At 44.0% G+C, this 18,936-nt stretch overlaps 1 protein-coding gene across 1 annotated transcript; it reads left to right on the top strand.

Moving 5' to 3' along the window:
* Positions 1-364: 364 nt before the first annotated feature.
* vcpip1 (valosin containing protein (p97)/p47 complex interacting protein 1) lies at positions 365-18,556 on the top strand. The gene is made up of 3 exons (XM_033650427.2): positions 365-3,176; positions 8,667-8,753; positions 10,228-18,556. Exons 1-3 carry the CDS (start codon positions 527-529, stop codon positions 11,016-11,018), a joined length of 3,528 nt encoding a protein of 1,175 aa, XP_033506318.2. The 5' UTR covers positions 365-526; the 3' UTR covers positions 11,019-18,556.
* The last annotated feature ends 380 nt before the right edge of the window (positions 18,557-18,936 follow it).

The raw sequence follows: 18,936 nt of genomic DNA, 5'->3' as shown, positions 1-18,936 counted from the left end.
AGCCAACAAGACTTTTAATACATTTAAGGGAGAAAATTTATAAGATATTTTGGGAAACGAGCTCCTCTCTGCCCGAACTGCCATATTTCTGCCGTATTGACTTCCTCACACAACAAAACGTCGCTGCGGCGTGTTGCATTCTGGTAAATGTGGTCAGACGGGCGTTGACGTTGCTAATTTTAATCATTTCAAAATACATGCGTGATAACTTAAACAGGTATTCCATCTATTTTGAGTTAAACTGACGCAAGAGACAGTGAAAATAAGTCTTTAAAAAAAATTCTATTGTAAATATTTAACAGAAATGACAGCAGAACTACAAGTCCCACAATCGTACGTCATGACGTAATACGTTTAGCAACGGTCAGTTGCTAAAGGAAAAAAACAGCCGCTTCCGTGTTGTTCTTGTGATATTTTGGCAAATAACTGTCGTTAGCAGAGCCGGAGCTCGTCTGACAGCCTCGCCGGAGTGTGACTATCATGATTTTGTGAAGCTGACACACAGTTTCAGCTTTTCTCGCCCGACATGTCGCTGCTGCAGAGCTCCAAGAAAAAAGACAAGCGTATTTTGTCTGGTACCTGCCCAGACCCGAAATGTCAGGCGAGGCTATTCTTCCCCGCTTACGGCTCCATTAGCATCGAGTGCACGGAGTGTGGTCAACGCCACGAACAGAAGAACCTGTTAAATGTCGAAGAAGTGACTGACCCAGATGTTGTGCTCCACAATCTGCTCAGAAACGCCCTGCTCGGCGTCACCGGGGCCCCGAAGAAAGGCACGGAGCTGGTGAAAGTAATGGGGCTGTCTAATTACCACTGCAAGCTGCTGTCCCCGGTCCTCACCAGGTACGGCATGGATAAACAAACCGGCAAAGCCAAGCTGCTGAGCGAAATGAACCAAGGTGAGATGTTTGACTGCTCGCTCCTGGGAGACAGAGCTTTCCTGATTGAGCCGGACCATGTGTCCACCATGGGCTACGGCAAGGACAGGTCCGGGAGCCTCATATACCTCCATGACACTCTGGAGGAGGTCAAGAAAGCCAACACCAACAGGGAATGTCTGATCCCGGTCCATGTAGATGGAGACGGGCACTGCCTGGTCCATGCTGTGTCCAGAGCGCTGGTGGGCAGAGAACTGTTCTGGCACGCCCTGAGAGAAAACCTGAAACAGAACTTCAAGCAGAACCTGGACTGCTATAAGGCCCTCTTTCAGGATTTTATTGATGCTGCTGAGTGGGAGGACATCATCAATGAGTGTGACCCCCTGTTCATCCCACCTGAAGGCGTGCCTCTTGGACTACGCAACATCCACATATTTGGTCTAGCCAACGTCCTCCACCGACCCATAATCCTGCTGGACTCCTTGAGTGGAATGAGGAGCTCTGGGGATTATTCGGCCACCTTCCTGCCCGGGCTGGTGGCCGAGGAGCAGTGCAGGGGGAAAGACGGGAAGCTCAACAAACCCATCTGTATCGCCTGGAGCAGCTCGGGCAGGAACCACTACATCCCTCTGGTGGGAATCAAGAACACTGTGCTGCCCAAACTGCCTGCGCGCCTGCTGCCGAAGGCTTGGGGCGTCCCTCAGGAGCTCATCAAGAAGTACATCAAGCTGGAGCCAGACGGGAGCTGTGTGATTGGCGGTGACCGCAGCCTGCAGGATAAATATCTGATGCGGCTGGTAAACGCCATGGAGGAGGTGTTCATGGAGAAGCACAACATCCACCCATCGCTGGTGGCTGATGTGCACCAGTACGTCTACAGGCGCACCGGGGTTATTGGCATCCAGCCTGAAGAGGTGACCGAGGCAGCTAAGAAGTCGGTGATGGAGAACCGGCTGCACCGCTGCCTGATCTGTGGCGCCCTCTCTGAGCTCCATGTCCTGCCGGAGTGGCTGGTTCCTGGTGGGAAGCTCTACAACTTGGCCAAATCCACTCATGGCCAGCTGCGGCCGGACAAGAACTACAGCTTCCCCCTCAACAATGTGGTCTGTTCCTATGACCCCCAGAGAGACGTCCTCGTCCCAGATTATAAACTGAGCTCCCTCAACACCTGCAACTGGTGTCATGGCACATCGGTCCGCCACATCCGGGGCAACGGGTCAGTGGTTTACCTGGATGGAGACCGAACCAACACCCGGTCCCAGGGTGGGAAGTGTGGGTGCGGCTTCAAACATTTCTGGGAGGGGAAGGAGTACGACAACCTCCCTGAGGCCTTCCCCATCACGTTGGAGTGGGGGGGTCGGGTGGTGAGAGAGACGGTGTACTGGTTCCAGTATGAGACTGACCCTGCTTTGAACAGCAATGTGTATGATGTGGCCATGAAGCTGGTCACCAAGCACTTCCCGGGGGAGTTTGGCAGCGAGATCCTGGTGCAGAAAGTAGTCAACACCATCCTGCATCACACCGCCAAGAAGAACCCAGACGAATACAACCCAGTGTCCATCGACGGGGCTCATGTCCAGCGTCTCACCGACACTGCGGAGACTCAACCGGCGGTGGATCCCCAGCCGCCCACTAAGATCATCTTGACTGGTCAGAAAGCAAAGACGCTCCACAAAGAGGAGCTGACGATGAGCCGAGCGGAGCGCAGCATCCAGCAGAGCATCAGCGAGCAGGCCCTCGTCACGCAGAAGCGACGGACTGACAAGCTAAAGCAGGAGCAGAAGGGCCACGGCCGGACGTCTTCCCCCCGTGGGTCTCCAGAAATCTCCTCCTCCTCTTCAGCTCCAGCCACGCCCACCAAATCCTCCTCCCCCTCCTCATCCAATAAGGAGAAGAAGATCCGTGTGACCACCAGTGATGGCAGGCAGGCCATGCTGACCCTGCAGGCCCACACCACCTTCTCAGAGCTGCAGAGGAGCATCGCCAACCAGTTTGGCGTGCCACCGGCGCAGCAGTGTATCCGCTACGGCTTCCCGCCCAAAGAGCTGCTCCCCCCAAAGGATGGCGAGGAGAATGAGCCAGTGGCCCTGCAGCACGGCGACAGGGTGACGGTGGAGATACTGAGGGGCCCTGAGGACAAGAGCCCCGCGGCCTCCATACCCAGAGCCTCCAGCTCACACTCCGCCCTGCACTCGGGGAAGAGCGAGGATGCCGTGACGTCCGGCAGGAGCAGCCGTGAACTCCAGGACAGCATCGACCTTGAGATGTCCTCCCTCTGTCTCCTAGCTACCCTGATGGGTAAGAATCAAACTGGTGACGTGTAGGTCGCCTCCTCATGAAGCTCATACAAAACACTGAGTTTAGTTCTGGGAGCAGATTAAAGGAATATTTCACCATAATGACCAATTTTTACCTTAAAATTGTGAATATGTTTTCCCACATTCCTCTGCAGTGAATGAAGAATCCAGAAAAGGTGAACATGTTGATTTATTCATTGACTGGAGGCGAAGTTTAACAACAACAAATTCAAAACATCCGTTTACAAACTCTCACAAGACTCGTGCAGTATAATCCAAGTCTCACTGATCCAGTCGCACGCTCGGTTCTTCACAAACAGGTGCAGTTTCAAACAAAATCTTAGTATTGGAGTCTGACTCTGAAGTGAGCGTACGTAAGTTTCACTTTCAGTTCAGCTGAAATGTCTGTGTGTTGAACATGGGACTGCAGAAATGAGTCGTGAGAGTTTGTAAACTGATGTGTTGATTTCGTTGTTGTTAAATGCAGACCCCGATCAATCACTAAATCAGAATGTTCACCACATTTAGATTCTTTGCTGGAGGCATGCAAGTTTTTCCACAAATTGAACTGAACACAGAGTGAGTAATTGATATACAAATAGTCATTTTGCAGGTAAAGCAATCACATTATGCAGCTGATATGTGGCAAGTCTCTTTATCAGCTGAACTTAGGCTGGTTGGAAATTAACTTTTTTTTTGTCCTGCCACTGTGGCTGGTGGACAGCAAATCTAACAGTCACTTGCATAATTTTATCAGCATTTGGCTGGTGGCTGGTGCTAAATTCCAACCCTGGCTGCAACGACTGATTGTTTTCATTATTGATTATTTGATTGATTATTTTTTTAACTAATCAGTGAAGAGCAAACAGGGAAAATGATTCAGTCAGGTGATATGAAATAGAGACAGACAGAAAATATTTGAACATGGTGCAGTTTGTCCTCTCAGGAGAAGAGTTTACGTTTGACAGTTTGATTTGAATATTTTCCAACTAAGACTAAAGTTAGCTTTGCTGTTAATGCTGAATAAAGTCTCCAGTTAAAGAAATCCACCATCTGAAAGAAGAATTACACATATCTTTGCTGTAATTATCACTAAATTCAACTTTAAAGGAGCGGTGTGGGGGATTTAATGGCATCATCAAGCAGTGAGAATTGCAGATTGCAACCAGCTGAATCTCCTCCTGGTCAGAATCCCTTCAGTGTTCATTGTTCAGGAGGTTTTTACTGTGAGCTGAATTATCCACAGAGGTCTCTTCCTCTGTAAAACAAACGGACCAGCTGATTTAAACGGGTAAAAACACTGAATAAAGCAGTTTAATGCCAAAAATCAGTGTTTTTCCGAGGCTGTTTGGCTTGTCAGAGGGGCTGCTTTCTACAGTGGCTGACTCGAAAACACGAACGGCCCTATCTAGAGCCAGTGGTTGGTTTGTTTGTTCTGGGTTGTTCTGTAGAAACATGGCGGTGCAACATAGCAGACGCCATCAGGGCGGACCCACCAGGCTCCCAGGCAGTGCGGCAGGCTTTGAAGCCAATTCTTGATATGGTTAAACAGTGTAAATACACCGTCACGTGATGCCCTGCGACCCCAAAAGACTTTAAGTTTCTTTATGCTTCTGCGTACGCTCAACACAATGTGCACGCAGTTGCTCCACAGTTGCTGTGTGCCTATCATAGTTCTGCGTCCTGTTGGTCTATGTAGCTATGCAATTCCCCGCCAAAGCGCTTGGGGGCGCTGTGTTCTTTTATATACCTACCTAGAGTCTGTGCCGTCTATGGTCGTTGCTCGTTCATTGTTTGTTTATCTTCCAGTTTTACTTTCGTCACAGTGAAGATGGCGACCGCGAGAGAAAGACTGCTGCTGGAGCTCGAAATGATCGACATTGAACAACAATTGCTCTATTACTTAGTAGAGAGAGGCGACTGCGCCGATGGTCTGTACGCCCGTTGAATGGCTCGAGGCGGTGTTGTGGGACTGCAGCGGGAAGTGAAACCTTGTGAAATGCCGGAAATGACGTAGTTTGAGGGACCAATCATAGCTCTTGCAGTCTGTGTTGGATCTGTGTTAGCTAGACGTTGCAGGTTGCGTCTCTATGTCGGTCGCAGAGGGACGCAACGCCTTTGCAAAGCCCTCTGCGTCGTAGGTGCGCAGAAGCATAAACCTTGCTTTACATGGCAAAGGAGAGGTCTGTAAACCACAGGATGCATTTTGTTGAGCATCACAACCCATGAAATGACACATTTCACCATCGCAATTTACTTCATGTGGTCTGCTAACATTTGGTGAGTCGAGAAGAACCACAAGATTGAAACATTTTATCTCCATTCAAGATAATGACGCACTAAACAGGAAGTAGCCGGTTTTGCTGGCGAAGTCTCTAATGAGCCTGCTCCATAGGCCCAGTGATGCGGAAGCAGCACCGATAATCCCTGGATCATCCTGGTAATTTTATACACAGCAGTTGAACCATGTGAGCAACTTTGATAGAAATGAGCAGGGCCCTGCCGACGCTGTATCCACTTCTCTTTATACATCCATGGGACCTGCTCCCTATGAAGATATATTCGTCTCGTTTTAAGGTAAAAAAAACACAATGACTCTTATTTTCAGGCGATTATTATTAGATTCCATTTCTGCCAATATATCCTCCTAAATCCTGCACACTGGAGCTTTAATTTCTGTACATCAATTAATTATCCTTTAATGTAAGTTTCCCCAGATTATAGAAATGATTAAGTTTCTTGACACACATCAAAGAAACTACTTTAAACATACAAAAAAGTTTCGATGAGCTGTTTTATTTTGGAGAAGTCTCCCGTCATTATTCTGACCAGTTGGATCATGTTTATTTTTGTCCGTCGGCATCATGTTGCACATCAGATCTTCACAGAAATTGAATCACAGGTTATATAATTGATTAGGTTCTCTGCTTTCCTCTGAAACATGACAAAACTGAGACCAAATTAAGACCTCGCTAATGGTTGATGTTTGACTTTGATCTTTTATTTCACAGACTAAAAGATTAATTAGTTTCAAAACGTGATCAGCAAAAGCATGATTAATATGTAAAGAAAACATTCTTCTCATGTTTGGTTGGTTTATTAGACACATAAATGTTTCAGCAGCATGATTAACATGAACAAAAAGTGATGTCCTGTGTGGTGAATTGGCTCCCCTGATACCCATTCACTGTCTGAAGTCACACAACAGCTGATTAAATCATTAATTGATCATAATTTGGTCTGTATCTGCTCTACAGTACGTAGATGTCTGTTGGAGCTTGAAGTCTTAGTTTTGCTGAGCTCAGTGGTCGTATTTGAAGCTGTAGTCTGCAGAGTTGTGTATGATCATCATGGTGCAGTGCTCAGAGCTACTTGTCTTAAAACAACTGTCAGGTGCCTGTACGGACGCTGAAATGTTCCTTTAATCAGTTCATCAAAATCCACAGTCCTCGCTCTGCGGGAAAGTACAGTCATAAGTTTATCAGACGTTAATATGAGACTGTCTGAGTAAATCAAATCAAGTGGATATTTCCACAGTCATAAAATTTGCTCAACATATGCTCAGAGGGACAGTTCACCCCAAATCAGAAATACACATTTGTTCTCTTACCTGTAGTGCTATTTATCAGTTTAGATAGTTCTGGTGTGAGTTGCAAAATGTTGGAGATATCAGCTGTAGAGATGTCTGCCTTCTCTCCAGTATAATGGAGCCAGATGTCACTCACCCATCTAGTTTCACTTAACTGGAGAGAAAGTAGACATCTCTTGTGTCCGATATCTCCAACACTTGGCACCTCACACCAATATTTAGTTTTGTTTTGGGGCCTGAACTGTCCCTTTTAAAAGACTGACACAGTGATGCCAAATGGCGTGCGTCAAAACAGGTTCCCCTTTTGTGTTTTTTTAATGTATAACCTCACACTGACAGCGTCTAGACATGCATTGGCGCCAATGGGTGCATCACCATGTGGTACTTCACGTCACTGTCCTATTTCCAGCCCCCTAAAAAACAATATTTTTTTTCCACTCACTCTGTGTTAGTTCATACGGTTCCTGTAGCAGCTCTTTTTCTCTGCTCCCATGGGAGCTCGACTCCTCTCATCACTATGGATGTTGAAAGAGAACTCTGCTGTTGTCCCTCACGCGTGTGAATGAATGAGGAGAGACTCATTGTTGAGGCCGAGAAATATTCTGAGCTATACGACCCAAAGTCCTGTCATAAAAAGACAATGACAAAAAAAGATATTGCAGAGGTGGTGCAGTGGTGTTGGTGTGTTTTCAGGTTAACTCAGACAGCTGAAGTCTCACATTCATTTTAGAGTTAAGTTCTGAAGGTATTTTCACAGAGCATAAGGACTGGATTTTGTTCCCCATCACTGTCATCAGAACCTCATTAGGAAGGCATCTTTAATGTCCAGTAGGATTACTGTGTGTGAAACCTGTTCATAGTGTTCATATTGTCACCTGACCTGACTGTGTCAAATCAGGATGAGGTCATACAGTTTGGTCTAACAGCAGTTGGAGCAGACGTGTCTTTATTTCAGCAACATCTGGAGTGAATCTGCATCTGTTAGACACTGGATGTGTTCATGCTGCCACAGAGTCGCTTATTTCTCTTGCTGCTCCTGCACGCACACACACTGTTGTCCAGGTGCACAGCATACACTAGTTCCTGATTGGTCACAGCAGGCAGATGAATAACAAACTGCAAGTATCCGCTGAGCGGCTGACAGAGCTCACAGGCCGCAGGTGACGCCCGTCACAGCGTCTGTTTCTGATCAGCTGCTCTGAACGCTACCAGAAACAAGTCTGTGAGTGTGTGTGTGTGTGTGTGTGTGTGCGTGCTCAATGTGCTGACTCAGGCCTCTCGCTCCCCTCCCCGTCTCACCTGCCAACAGGGTCAAAGTTCACGGCTGCGTCCAGATAAACAGGTCGGCCGGCCAACAGTCAGCGTCTGTCGATATTCAGGAAGGTTTCATCTGCACTCTGAACGCTCTGCAGGCCTGACACTGCACTTCCTGTTAGCAAGAGCTCATATTCAATAATCCTTCCGTCTGATTAAAAACACAAAACATCCGCTCAGCAGACAGAGTCTGTCTCTCTGAGCCGGAGCTCAGCGTCTTCATGATGACAGTTTATACAGTAGAAATGTGAAGATGCTAATATCCTGTCTGCTTTTAGGTGATCATACACCAACACCACTTGTTTTACTGTAATTTATATATTAAAACAACAACTTTCAATGTGTCTGCCTGTTTGACAGCTCATGTTGCTCCCTGTGATGAGCTGGGGAGTAAATTCTCCTGAGTGACACACCAAACTACAAAAATAAGGCCAGGCTGTAAAAAAAATAACTTTTCCTTTAAGACAGTGATTATATCAGACATTCAACCAACTTTAAAACTCAGTGGTGCTTCTGTTTTCATGTGGTCAGAACATCAGCGCTGTGTTTCAGCTGGTTTGTTAAATCCAGTTTCTCTCTGTGTTCCAGGCGAGGACGTTTGGTCATATGCAAAGAAGCTGCCGCACTTATTCCAGCAGGGTGGAGTCTTCTACAACATCGTCAAGAAGGACATGGGTACGTTTGTTGTCACTCAGTGTGGTGCGTTTACATGCTCTTCATTAACCAGGATACTTGAAAACAGCGTGACGCCTGATTCCTTTAATACAGATTTGGAGAGAAATCTAATTTCTGACCTGCTGCATGAAAACGCAGATTCTACAGGTTACTACAATACATTTAAACATGTGCAACCTCATGTATACCAGCAGGAGAAGTAGTTTTTGGTGCAGTAATGTCAGTATGTAATGTGGTCATGTTAATGGAGAAAACAGAGCACTAATCCACTCCATCACATTTGAAGCATTTGTCCTGAAGATGCTTCATTTTTTTCACTGTTTTTGCTGCAGTCACAATGGTGACATCTGCTGGCTGTTTCTGGGTTTTGTTTTTATGGAAGGATTAGTGCACGACCAAAAAAACAGAGCGTCAAAGGCTGACTCTAAATGTTTGGACTTCACTGCACTCACAGACTTTGCAGTGACATTACCAGGAAGTCTGCGAGTACTGAGGGCTGTCCAAATCCACAATTCATCCCGTGCACAAGCAGCCTCAGGTGGACTTTCTGCAGACTTCCAGAGCGTCCACTTGGTGTGCAGACTTCCCCAGATGTGACTGATTTAAATACTGGCAAATTCAGCCAATCCCCTTAAATTCTGCAGTTTGCATTGTTGCAACATGTCCAATCACCACAATGTTACTTAAAATTTGACAGTTTATAACCAGGAAAATCTCATTTCATTGTACAGCTGCACACAGTGTATTGAGTCGCTCAGCCCCTCTCTGTCTCTGTTTATCATGAGACTGCTGCTGGACCTCGGACAGTGTCACACACACATGCACCCCTTTTCCATCAACATGGAAAAAAAATTCTGGTTCCCTAATTGTGAGTCGTTTAGAGCATTTCGATCAATGATAAATTGGTCCAGAACCGCAAAGTTTATCATCAGCTGGAACCAAAAAATAACTGGTTTTCCTTGACCTGAAGAATACAAATATCTGTACTAACCCAACAAAAGTTCACAGGTAAAAACTATATAGTAAATAGACAACAATAAACACCCTCCTTTGATGACACATCCTCGATTACAATGGTTCTCTTCAAAACTGGTGGAAACGTGGGCTGGTTCACTAGAGAGCACCAAGGTTCCTTTAACGAAACCAGTTCAAGATCCCGAGCTAATTTGGTGGAAGAGGGTTAACAGTGATGAAGCTAACATCACCCAACATTTATCAATAGGTTGAACATCAGAGTGGAGCTGTTTCGGTGTCAGTGTAAGATTGTAGGGGCCGTTGAATGGCTCAGTGTCAGATGTTCACAGATGCTGCTGTGTTAGCACATGCTAGCTGGCAGTCAGCTGTTGCTGCTCCGCTCCCATCCCTCCTTATATTTGTTCAACTATTTTCTGCAGTATAAGATTAACTGGATAGAAATTATTATTGACTTTGTGTCTCAACATCCTGAACGGTCTGTGATCGTCCTCTGTTTCAGGCCTGATGGACGGGAAGCACTGCACGCTGCCTCACCTGACGGGGAAAACGTTTGTTTATAACGCAGCAGAGGAGCGCCTGGAGCTCTGCGTAGACGCTGCTGGTCATTTCCCCGTCGGCCCTGATGTGGAGGAGCTGGTGAAAGAGGCGCTGGTCCAGCTGCGCTCTGAGGCGGCCACCAGGGGCAGCAGAGAGGGGAGTCCATCCCACGGCGTGCTGCGACTTGGCAGTGGCGGCGTTGTCCGTAAGAAGGAGCAGCTGCAGAGCGTCACTGCCTTCCAGGGTAAGGGCCACTCTCTGGGCAGCGCCGGGGCCTCCTCCCCTCCAGAGCACCGGCCCATCACGCGCCAGCACAGCAGTGGTGTGGACCTGAGCGCCAGCGTGTCCCGAGGCCCCCCAGACCTGTCAGACATCCCTGAGGACACCACCAGGGAGCTGGTTCGCATGGCTCCAGGCTTCGTCACCATGAAGGACGGGCGTGGTCTGGACCCCAGCCTGATGGAGCAGCAGCGGAAGAAGCTGCAGGAGATGGTCTCCTCCATCCAGGCTTCCATGGAGCGCCACCTGAGAGAGCAGCAGAGCGCCGGCGCAGGGGACGAGGCCAGACAAGAGCGGACTGGCGGGACGAGGACGGGCGCAGGCCAACCAGCATCTACAGTCGACCACGAACCTCCAGCGGCAGCAGGTGCGACGATGGCGAGCAAACCAGACGGGAAGGCGGAGGAGCCAGAGGAGATGGAGAGTCAGGACGCCGGGCAGAGCAACGCCACCGAACCCATGGATCACTCCTGATCACTCCTGAACCCCAGCACCGCCCCGCCCCCGCCCCGCCTCGCCGGCATCTTTGGGTCATAACGCCTCAGGTCGGATCCTAAAGCTTTGGTCTTCATCGTGTTTTGTTGTCTGTTCTGCATGACTAAAGAGCGAGCCGACCGTCCTCACCTCTCTGCAGACTCGCGGTGGGACAGTAATCCATGAGGCGATATATTGAGACGCGCTGCTTGCGATACATCATCACGACATTATCACACCTCTGCTGCAGTGCTGAGGCTGCTGTGTGTGTGTGTGTGTGTGTGTGTGTGTGTGTGTGTGTGTGTGTTTATACTCTATGCACTTTGGTACACACTCTCTCATCTCAGCTGCCACACCTGAAACTTCACAATGCAGTAAATAATAAACAAACACAACACGATTCATTTCTGCTTTTGAGAGAAATTATTTTGCCTTTCTTAGATAAGTTCTTCTCAGCTGATGATGTATCGTAACTGACCGTCTTGCATTGTATCGCAGAGCGGCGTGCGTGGTGACAGGATTGTATCTTTAGCCCTGTGATTCCCACCTGCAGACCGTTTAATCCTCTCGCTACAAACACGCACACCGAGATCGGAGGCCAAAACACCGCTCGGATTCACGCGTGAGACGCATTCCTGTAGATAGAAGAATCCTCTGAGTCTTAATCTGCCACCAGGAGGAGAGCTGCCGGTCGCCGGCAGCATAATGTCCTGCAAACATGCTTCCGTTTAAGTGCACGCTCTGAGAAAGGTGCACCAGCCTCTGTACGCATCAACGCCTTCATCGCCGAAATCTGCTTTTCCACCGTCCGTCCGTCTGTCTGTCTGAGGACCACGGGGAGAACTTTGGATCTGTGTTTGCTTGACTGCCTGACTTGACCTGAAATTATTATTTTTTCCTCCCCAACGGTCACCACATAAAATTTTCGTTTCCCGAATAGTGATTGATGTGAAGCGCCTGAATGCAGCTTCAGACCAACCAGTGCCACCTGCAGGTGAGGAGTGTTCTCAGTATTTTTTGCATTTTAAACCTTTAAAATGTTAGTTGTGTTTATTCCTTAAGACAGTGCAACATCACAAGTCTGCTGTCCGCACACTGTGGCAGATATCATCGTCTGTTGGCCGAGAAAAATGTCAAATACATTAACATCATTTTCCTCTTACCTGTAATGATACTTATCAGTCTAGATTGTTCTGATGTGAGGTGTCGAATGATTGCGATATCAGCTGTAGAGACAGCACTCAACAACTCACACCAAAACTATCTATACTGATAAATAGCACACCAGATAACTGGAAGAATGCATATTTTTGGTTTTGGGGGTGAACAGTCCCTTTAAGAAGATCATATTAGTTGGGCTCCGTTGGCAAACAAATACCAAAAAGAACTTAAACTGTACATTGATTCTGAATAATTGAACTGTCAGGTTCGCTGTGATTAAATTCCTCCTCGTCTTGAATGTTCACTTGTACAACAGTTCACTCTGGACAGGTGACAGATAATTATATTATTAAAGACATCTGATGGTCAAGTGCCTGAAAAAGCGTCACGTGCCATGAACACGTTAAATAAATGATAAATCTCCAGAAGCAGCCATAAGCTGTTTCACTTTGAGTATTTAATATCAACTGGAGGTCAGTGTGGCAGAGTGATGTCACGCAGTTTGTATAAAAAACAAACACACACACACACAAAGAAAACTTAAAGTTTTAAAAACTGCAACAGTAACACTTGTTTCCTGCAGATGGCACAATTTAAAAATCATTCTCCAGAACAGTCCTGCTGTTCCACCTGGTTTTCTGTCTGCAAAACTGAAACTTTGAAATACAAGTATGTGAGCACAACCTTGGCTGTGGACTTTAAAAGCTACAACAAAGCTGTGTTTGTTGGAACGCCAACAAAATAATTTGTGAATGGTATACTGTGCAGGATTGTAATTTAGTGTTAAAGTCAAAAGTAAAAGCCAACCCCATATTCACTCCGGTGTGATGTTTTGCCACACTATTTTTGTTCGGCGCTGTGTCTCTTGGATGCCTGCTGCTTACAGTCTGGCCCCTGATCGCTAAGTTTTTATAAACTGGTTTATAGCAGATCCTAAAAAAATCTTAAGAGGCATTGAATTAATTAATGTAAAAAAATAGGCCTCAATTGGAATTAAAATGTGTTGAATGAATCTTTCAAAAGTTAAAATGCCAAGACATGAGAAGTATGACTTTATCAAGCGTTTATGTTCTGCTGTTTCAAACGCAGATCAGGAAAGTGAAATCAACAACATGAAGATCCATTGTCTGCTAGCTATCTGACACTGACAGCTATCTGCTGTCACTGTACCCTGCACGACACAGGGAAGTGGAAATTCAACGAAATTGGCTCTTTAACACAGAGAACATGGCTGAAACGAGGCTCGTGTATTTGATCCTACAAGTTTTCCAAACTCAGCATGACTCCCACATGCAGAGTGAGAAACATAAAACCACCAAAAAACCGTTCTGTTCTACCATTGTCTCTGCAACAAGACAAAAACATGTCTCCTTCAGTTTTGGCTACTGTAAAATTGTCTTAAATGTAATTCCAACAGGCATTATAAAGTCTTACAGATTATTTAATCTAACTTGCCTTGACCTTGTATAAAGCAGCGACCTCCCCTGAGCACAGCAGGGGTAAATGCCCATAAACATCCCCAACACAAAAAATAAGTAAGGATTACTTCTGTATGAATCTATATGTTGTTTGTTTAGAAAAATCCTGCATAGTATTCCTTTAAATTTACTTTGTAACATGGAGAGAAACCTTTAGCTTTGTTTCAGATTTTAAGGAGCTGTGTAAAGGTGTGGCAGGTGTGTTGAACTGGTCTGAGAACCAGTGAACAGCTCCCCCTTGTGGAGAATCTAGAGTCCAGTCCATGAGGTGCTTCATATCTAAGAAAACCAAAAAAAAACAAAAAAAAAAAAACAAAAACGGGTGAATGGGTAAAAAAATCAGTCATTACGCTCTTGGCTTTTTAAATACGTTTCCTAAGTCAAGAAAATCTAAATATTTATTTACTTTTTTCCAGAAATTTCATCTAATTTGATCTTAAATGTTAAGTTGCTAAAAGCAGGTTAAAGTTGGCCAGTGAAAAGTCAGAGAAAGATTAATGAAGAACAAGTTTTCTTTGCTCTGAAGCTGCGGTCACATTACTCCATTCAACAAAACTGCGCTGAGAAAAGGACATGATGACCACAAACTGTCTGTCGGTGTGACACTGTTCGAAACATGCTGCTAGTATGGAGACAGACTTGTGTCAGTATTATTTGTGTTCAGATCTGTGACAATCCATGTGTAAATATGTGTCCTATAAATATAAAACACCTTCTACGGAAACAAATACACTCAAAAATATTTGCAAATATAAAACTGCCCTACAAATATACATACACTGCATATACCCACAGGCATTTGTGAATCCAGTTTTTATTTTGGAATAAAAAAAAACAACAATTCTGCACTTGCAGATTTGCATTTTACACAGTTTTGAGACAAATGTTTCACCAGTCTGAACGAAATCCACTCGTATCACTCATATTCAGATAGCACGTGATCACCTGCAAGGCTTTTCATTTATTTTTAGATTAATTTAATATAATGACAGATTTTTTGTTGAGGACTTTGTGTAGAGGCAGATCCATTTTACATTTGCACAGTGTTTTGTTAGTGTACAGTTTGTTTTGCATTTGTAGAGAGACTTAAATATTTACAGATTTATGGTGATAGATTCATGTCAGTATAATTTTGTGAACAAATAGACAATCTGTAAATTTGTAATCTGTAAATATTTAATCACCTTTTACAAAAACAAATACAAAAAAAGTTTTGTTAACTAAAAACGGATCTGCATGTACATGAACGAACCCAACAATTAAAAAAAAAAAAAAAAAATCTGTGAATGCACTAATTTAAAAATGAGTGAAAAGCACTGGTGAGTATCTCGCAAACGTTTAAAACCTGAAAACGTACACACTAGTATCTATCATTTTCAGATAGCACGTGATCGCCTGCTGACAACTTCATTTCTGCATTTCAAAGTAAGATGACGCAGTTGTTCTTAGGTTAGAAAAATATTCACAAATGCTTTTCATTTATTTTTAAAATAATTTAACGTGTTCACAGATTTTGTCTTATTTGTGTATTTGCAGATCTGTTTTATATTTGCAAAATATTTTTGTGAGTTTACAAATCTTGTTTTTGGAAGGAGTTTTATAGTTACAGATTACACATTGACACAAGAACTGTTGATGTGTTCACACAAAAAAATATTGACACAAATCTATCTCCATACGCTATAACAATAACTCAATGCCCAAACTCTGCAGCAGAGTTTCTGTTGGCCGAACGTGTATATCTGCACCGACAAAGTTGGCGAAAATTTCCTTCAATGTGTCCGTTGTTAAAGCAAGAGTGTGATGTGACCGTCCCTTCACTGTCTTTGGTTCATGTTTAAAACGACCCATTTAAAAAAAGAAGAAAAAGGCCAAAGATAAACCTGGTTCAAGTTTTAAGTCCAGTGTAAAAAATGTGGATCTGATATTTGGTGAAAGAGGCTCGCCTGCTTCTGTCCTATGCAAAGAAATCTTCACTGAACTTCCAAATAAAAACCTCTAAATACACATGTGAGACTCACATGAATCTGATAAACCCACAGCAGAGAGGTTTTATATCCAGTTTCTGCTGAAACCGTCCCCCAGACTGCAGATAAAAAATAGATTTAATTTATTTTTTTATTTCCTCTGCTTCTTTTCTTTAGTTTTGCAGTCAGACGTGCAGGGAGGAAAAGCAACAAAACATGTCTTTATAAGCATCTTCTCACAGTGTCGCAGCTTCTTATGAAACATGAGTTAAGATAAGATAAGATGTGGACAGTCTGTGCGGATAGTTGAGAGTGATTTGATTTATTCATGGATCTGAAAAACACTCCAGTCTGAAGAGCAACATGTTGAAGTCAGAACACTTTTTACTTTTGGTCAGTCTCTCCAGATTTTGTTTCATCGTCTCAGTCCCAACGAAGGGAAATCTTGACGCTCCAGCACACAGAGAGTTTAGACTGGAGGTTTTCAGAGCAGTAGGTCATGTGTTACACTCAAAGATTTCATGTTGAGGTTTTCACATACTTTTGGCCCTGTAGTGCACGTCTCCTCCGGTGCTTGGTCATTCACAAAGTGTGTGTGTGACAGATCCGTGTCCGGTTTCCATCTGAATTTAGCTCTGTATACTCTTGCAGGAGAAGTATTTTGCAGCAGCAGGATTAGAGAGTCTTAATCTTCTTTTATACACTCATTGAAGGTTTAATCAAACAACCTGCTGCTTGTATCTCCAGTGTCATGGTGGTTTGATTCTTGATTTCTGCCTGTTGAGGACAAACAACACTCTTAAACACTCCCCTTAAAACCTTCAATGAGGAAAAGACTGTTTCAGGCTAAAGTTGGCTCTGACTCTTTATTTATTTATCAGAGGAGGGCATGGTTTGGGTGTCACTCAGTTTTTATGCCAGGCATTGTTTTCAGATGTGTGCGTCCGTCCCATTCATGTGAATGCGATATCTCAAGAACGCCTGGAGTGGATTTCTCTAAATTTGGCACAAAGGTCCACTTGGACTCAAGAATGAACCGATAAGAATTTGATGGTCAAAGGTCACTGTGACCTCACAGAAATTTTTGGCCAAGAATTCATGCACCAGTTCTAGTATGTCGTCTTGACCCCTTCATGGAGCTACAAATATTTTTCCTTGAGCATCTCTGAGTGACCGGGGAAAACAGCATGACTCTCCCGCCGCCATGAATGACCATATTTACACAAAATGAAGTATGGAGCGTTACTGTCTTCAGTGTTCTTATATTTCATTTGGACCATTGGCTCCATGATACTAACTAGCTTGCCGTCTGCAGATTACTTTATCAGCTGACATTGTTGATCATTTCTGTTTTCACTGTGATAAAGGATGTAATTTTGGCGATTTTATTTATTTTTTTTTTTTTATTGACCGTTTAAAGTTGATTGTCCCTCCCCTAAGCCAAATAAAAAACGTCCTCCCCGAGTCCTCCCTGGTTTTGCACCACCCTCTCCCCTCTCATAAGCACCGAACAGTCCCTAAGTTTTGTGAGTTCTTGTGAGGCAGAAAGTTGTTTTGACTGGTCCACAAAGATGTGCATGTGTTTTGTGCGCTGACATTTATCTACGCTTTATTAAATCAAAAGGATGATGACATAAGAGGCTCAACAGTTTGGTGCTGCTTCAGAAAACAGCTGTGGGTGATTGACACCTTCAGTGCCTCCTGAAGTCGTGATTAGACGCTTATAAAGACCTGTTTTCCCAGCATCCTTTGTGGCTTTTCTCACTACAATGATCCCTTAAAGTTCTGATTAGGACTTTCATTTGAATCACAGAAGGTTCAGAGTTCAGCAAAACTAGTTTCAAAGTAAGTGGTTTGACATTTTGGGAAATTCGCTATTTCTCATTCTTGCTGAGAGTTTGATGTTCTGATCGTTCTCGGGTTAGCTTAGCTTAGCCTAGAGACTGGAAACGACACGTTAGCCTGGCTCTGTCCAAAGGTAAATCCACCTGCCAGCTCCTCTGTTACATCCTGTTTGTTTTAAATCCCACAAAAAGTGTAAAAACAACCCACTGTAGTTTTACAGGTCTCTGGCCGGACTTTAGGCCAAGCTAACCAATCATGAGCCATCAGAACACAGATAAGCAAATTTCTCAAAACACTGAACTATTCCTTTAAAATGACTCCAAGTCAGTTTACACTTTTGTTGCCAACAAAATGTTTTTTTTTCTCCACATCTCCATGTTGTTGGAGGAACTGATCGTCGGGCCTTAACATCTGTTCATTCTTCACAAAATCGATTAGTTTTACAATATGGTTCTTTTTTTTTGGTTTTACTTTTAAATGCTTTTACCTCATTTGTTTTAGTATAAATCCTCATGTTCGACTTTAAAAGAAGTCTCTTAGTTTGACCTATGTTGTTTTCTGGTTTTTGGCGAAAACAAATCTCAAGCCTCAAAATGTGAGTCAGTCTTTTTGTTTTCAGATTTCTGAGGTTTATTTTGCCGTTGGGGTGAACAAATGTGAGACTCTGCACTTTGTTTGAGAAAAAGAGGGAATGTTAGCGTAGCATGCTCGTATTAGCTGCACTTGAATCTTCATCAGTCAGAGAAGAAACCAGTCGGTCGGTCGGTCGGATGAATCAAAAGGAAGAAGAGCTTGCTCAGACGACACTGCTGTAACAGACTTGAAGTTTTTGTTTGTGACTGCTGTACACTGACATGAATTGTAATCCAGTTGTATAATAGTATATATTGTAGTATATTTGGACCTGTACAGAAACTACAGAAACACAAATTGTTCAGTTCCTTCAGTTCTTTTTCTTTCTTTTTTTTTTTTTTTTTTGTTAACTTCTCTCTGGTTTGCTAATAAAATATTGATGATACACGGCTTCGACATCGCTGTTTGCATGTGTGATGAATTTTCAACCCCAACAATAAACTCACTTCCTTCACTTGTTTTTGTATTTTGTCGTCACTGACAGATTTTTCTGTTTGTCTGTTATAAAAGAAGAAAAACAAATCATGGTTGTTCATGTTTGGTCTTTACATCTGTGTTGTCCATTTTCTGAACAGTGTTTGTGAACATGCCGCTGGTTTCACTTTATTTCTACAAGGATTAACCTGCAGAGAAAATGAAACTTACATGTTAGTGTGTCAAAGTGTTGCTGGGCAATAATATCAAGTATTAATATTATCATGTTGTATCATTCTACACATTCAAATTACTGATTTAAAGAGAAAATGAGTCATACAAGTTTTGTTGGACACGTTCAGAGTTTGTTCACATGTAGTTTAAAGTGATGAAACAGTTCAAGGCTTTGATTATTGAATT

This window comes from Epinephelus lanceolatus, chromosome 12, assembly GCF_041903045.1.
Source record: "Epinephelus lanceolatus isolate andai-2023 chromosome 12, ASM4190304v1, whole genome shotgun sequence".
NCBI lineage: Eukaryota > Metazoa > Chordata > Actinopteri > Perciformes > Serranidae > Epinephelus > Epinephelus lanceolatus.
Note: the sequence above shows the minus strand (reverse complement) of the source record. Positions and strands in the feature narration are given on the sequence as shown.

What these genes read in the sequence shown, in the direction of transcription:
- vcpip1 (XM_033650427.2), top strand. Translation starts at nt 527, where the DNA reads ATGTCGCTGCTGCAGAGCTCCAAGAAAAAAGACAAGCGTATTTTGTCT. An exon ending in TCTCCTAGCTACCCTGATGG is followed by an intron (nt 3,177 to 8,666) that starts GTAAGAATCAAA and finishes TCTGTGTTCCAG; the next exon opens with GCGAGGACGTTTGGTCATAT. An exon ending in CATCGTCAAGAAGGACATGG is followed by an intron (nt 8,754 to 10,227) that starts GTACGTTTGTTG and finishes CCTCTGTTTCAG; the next exon opens with GCCTGATGGACGGGAAGCAC.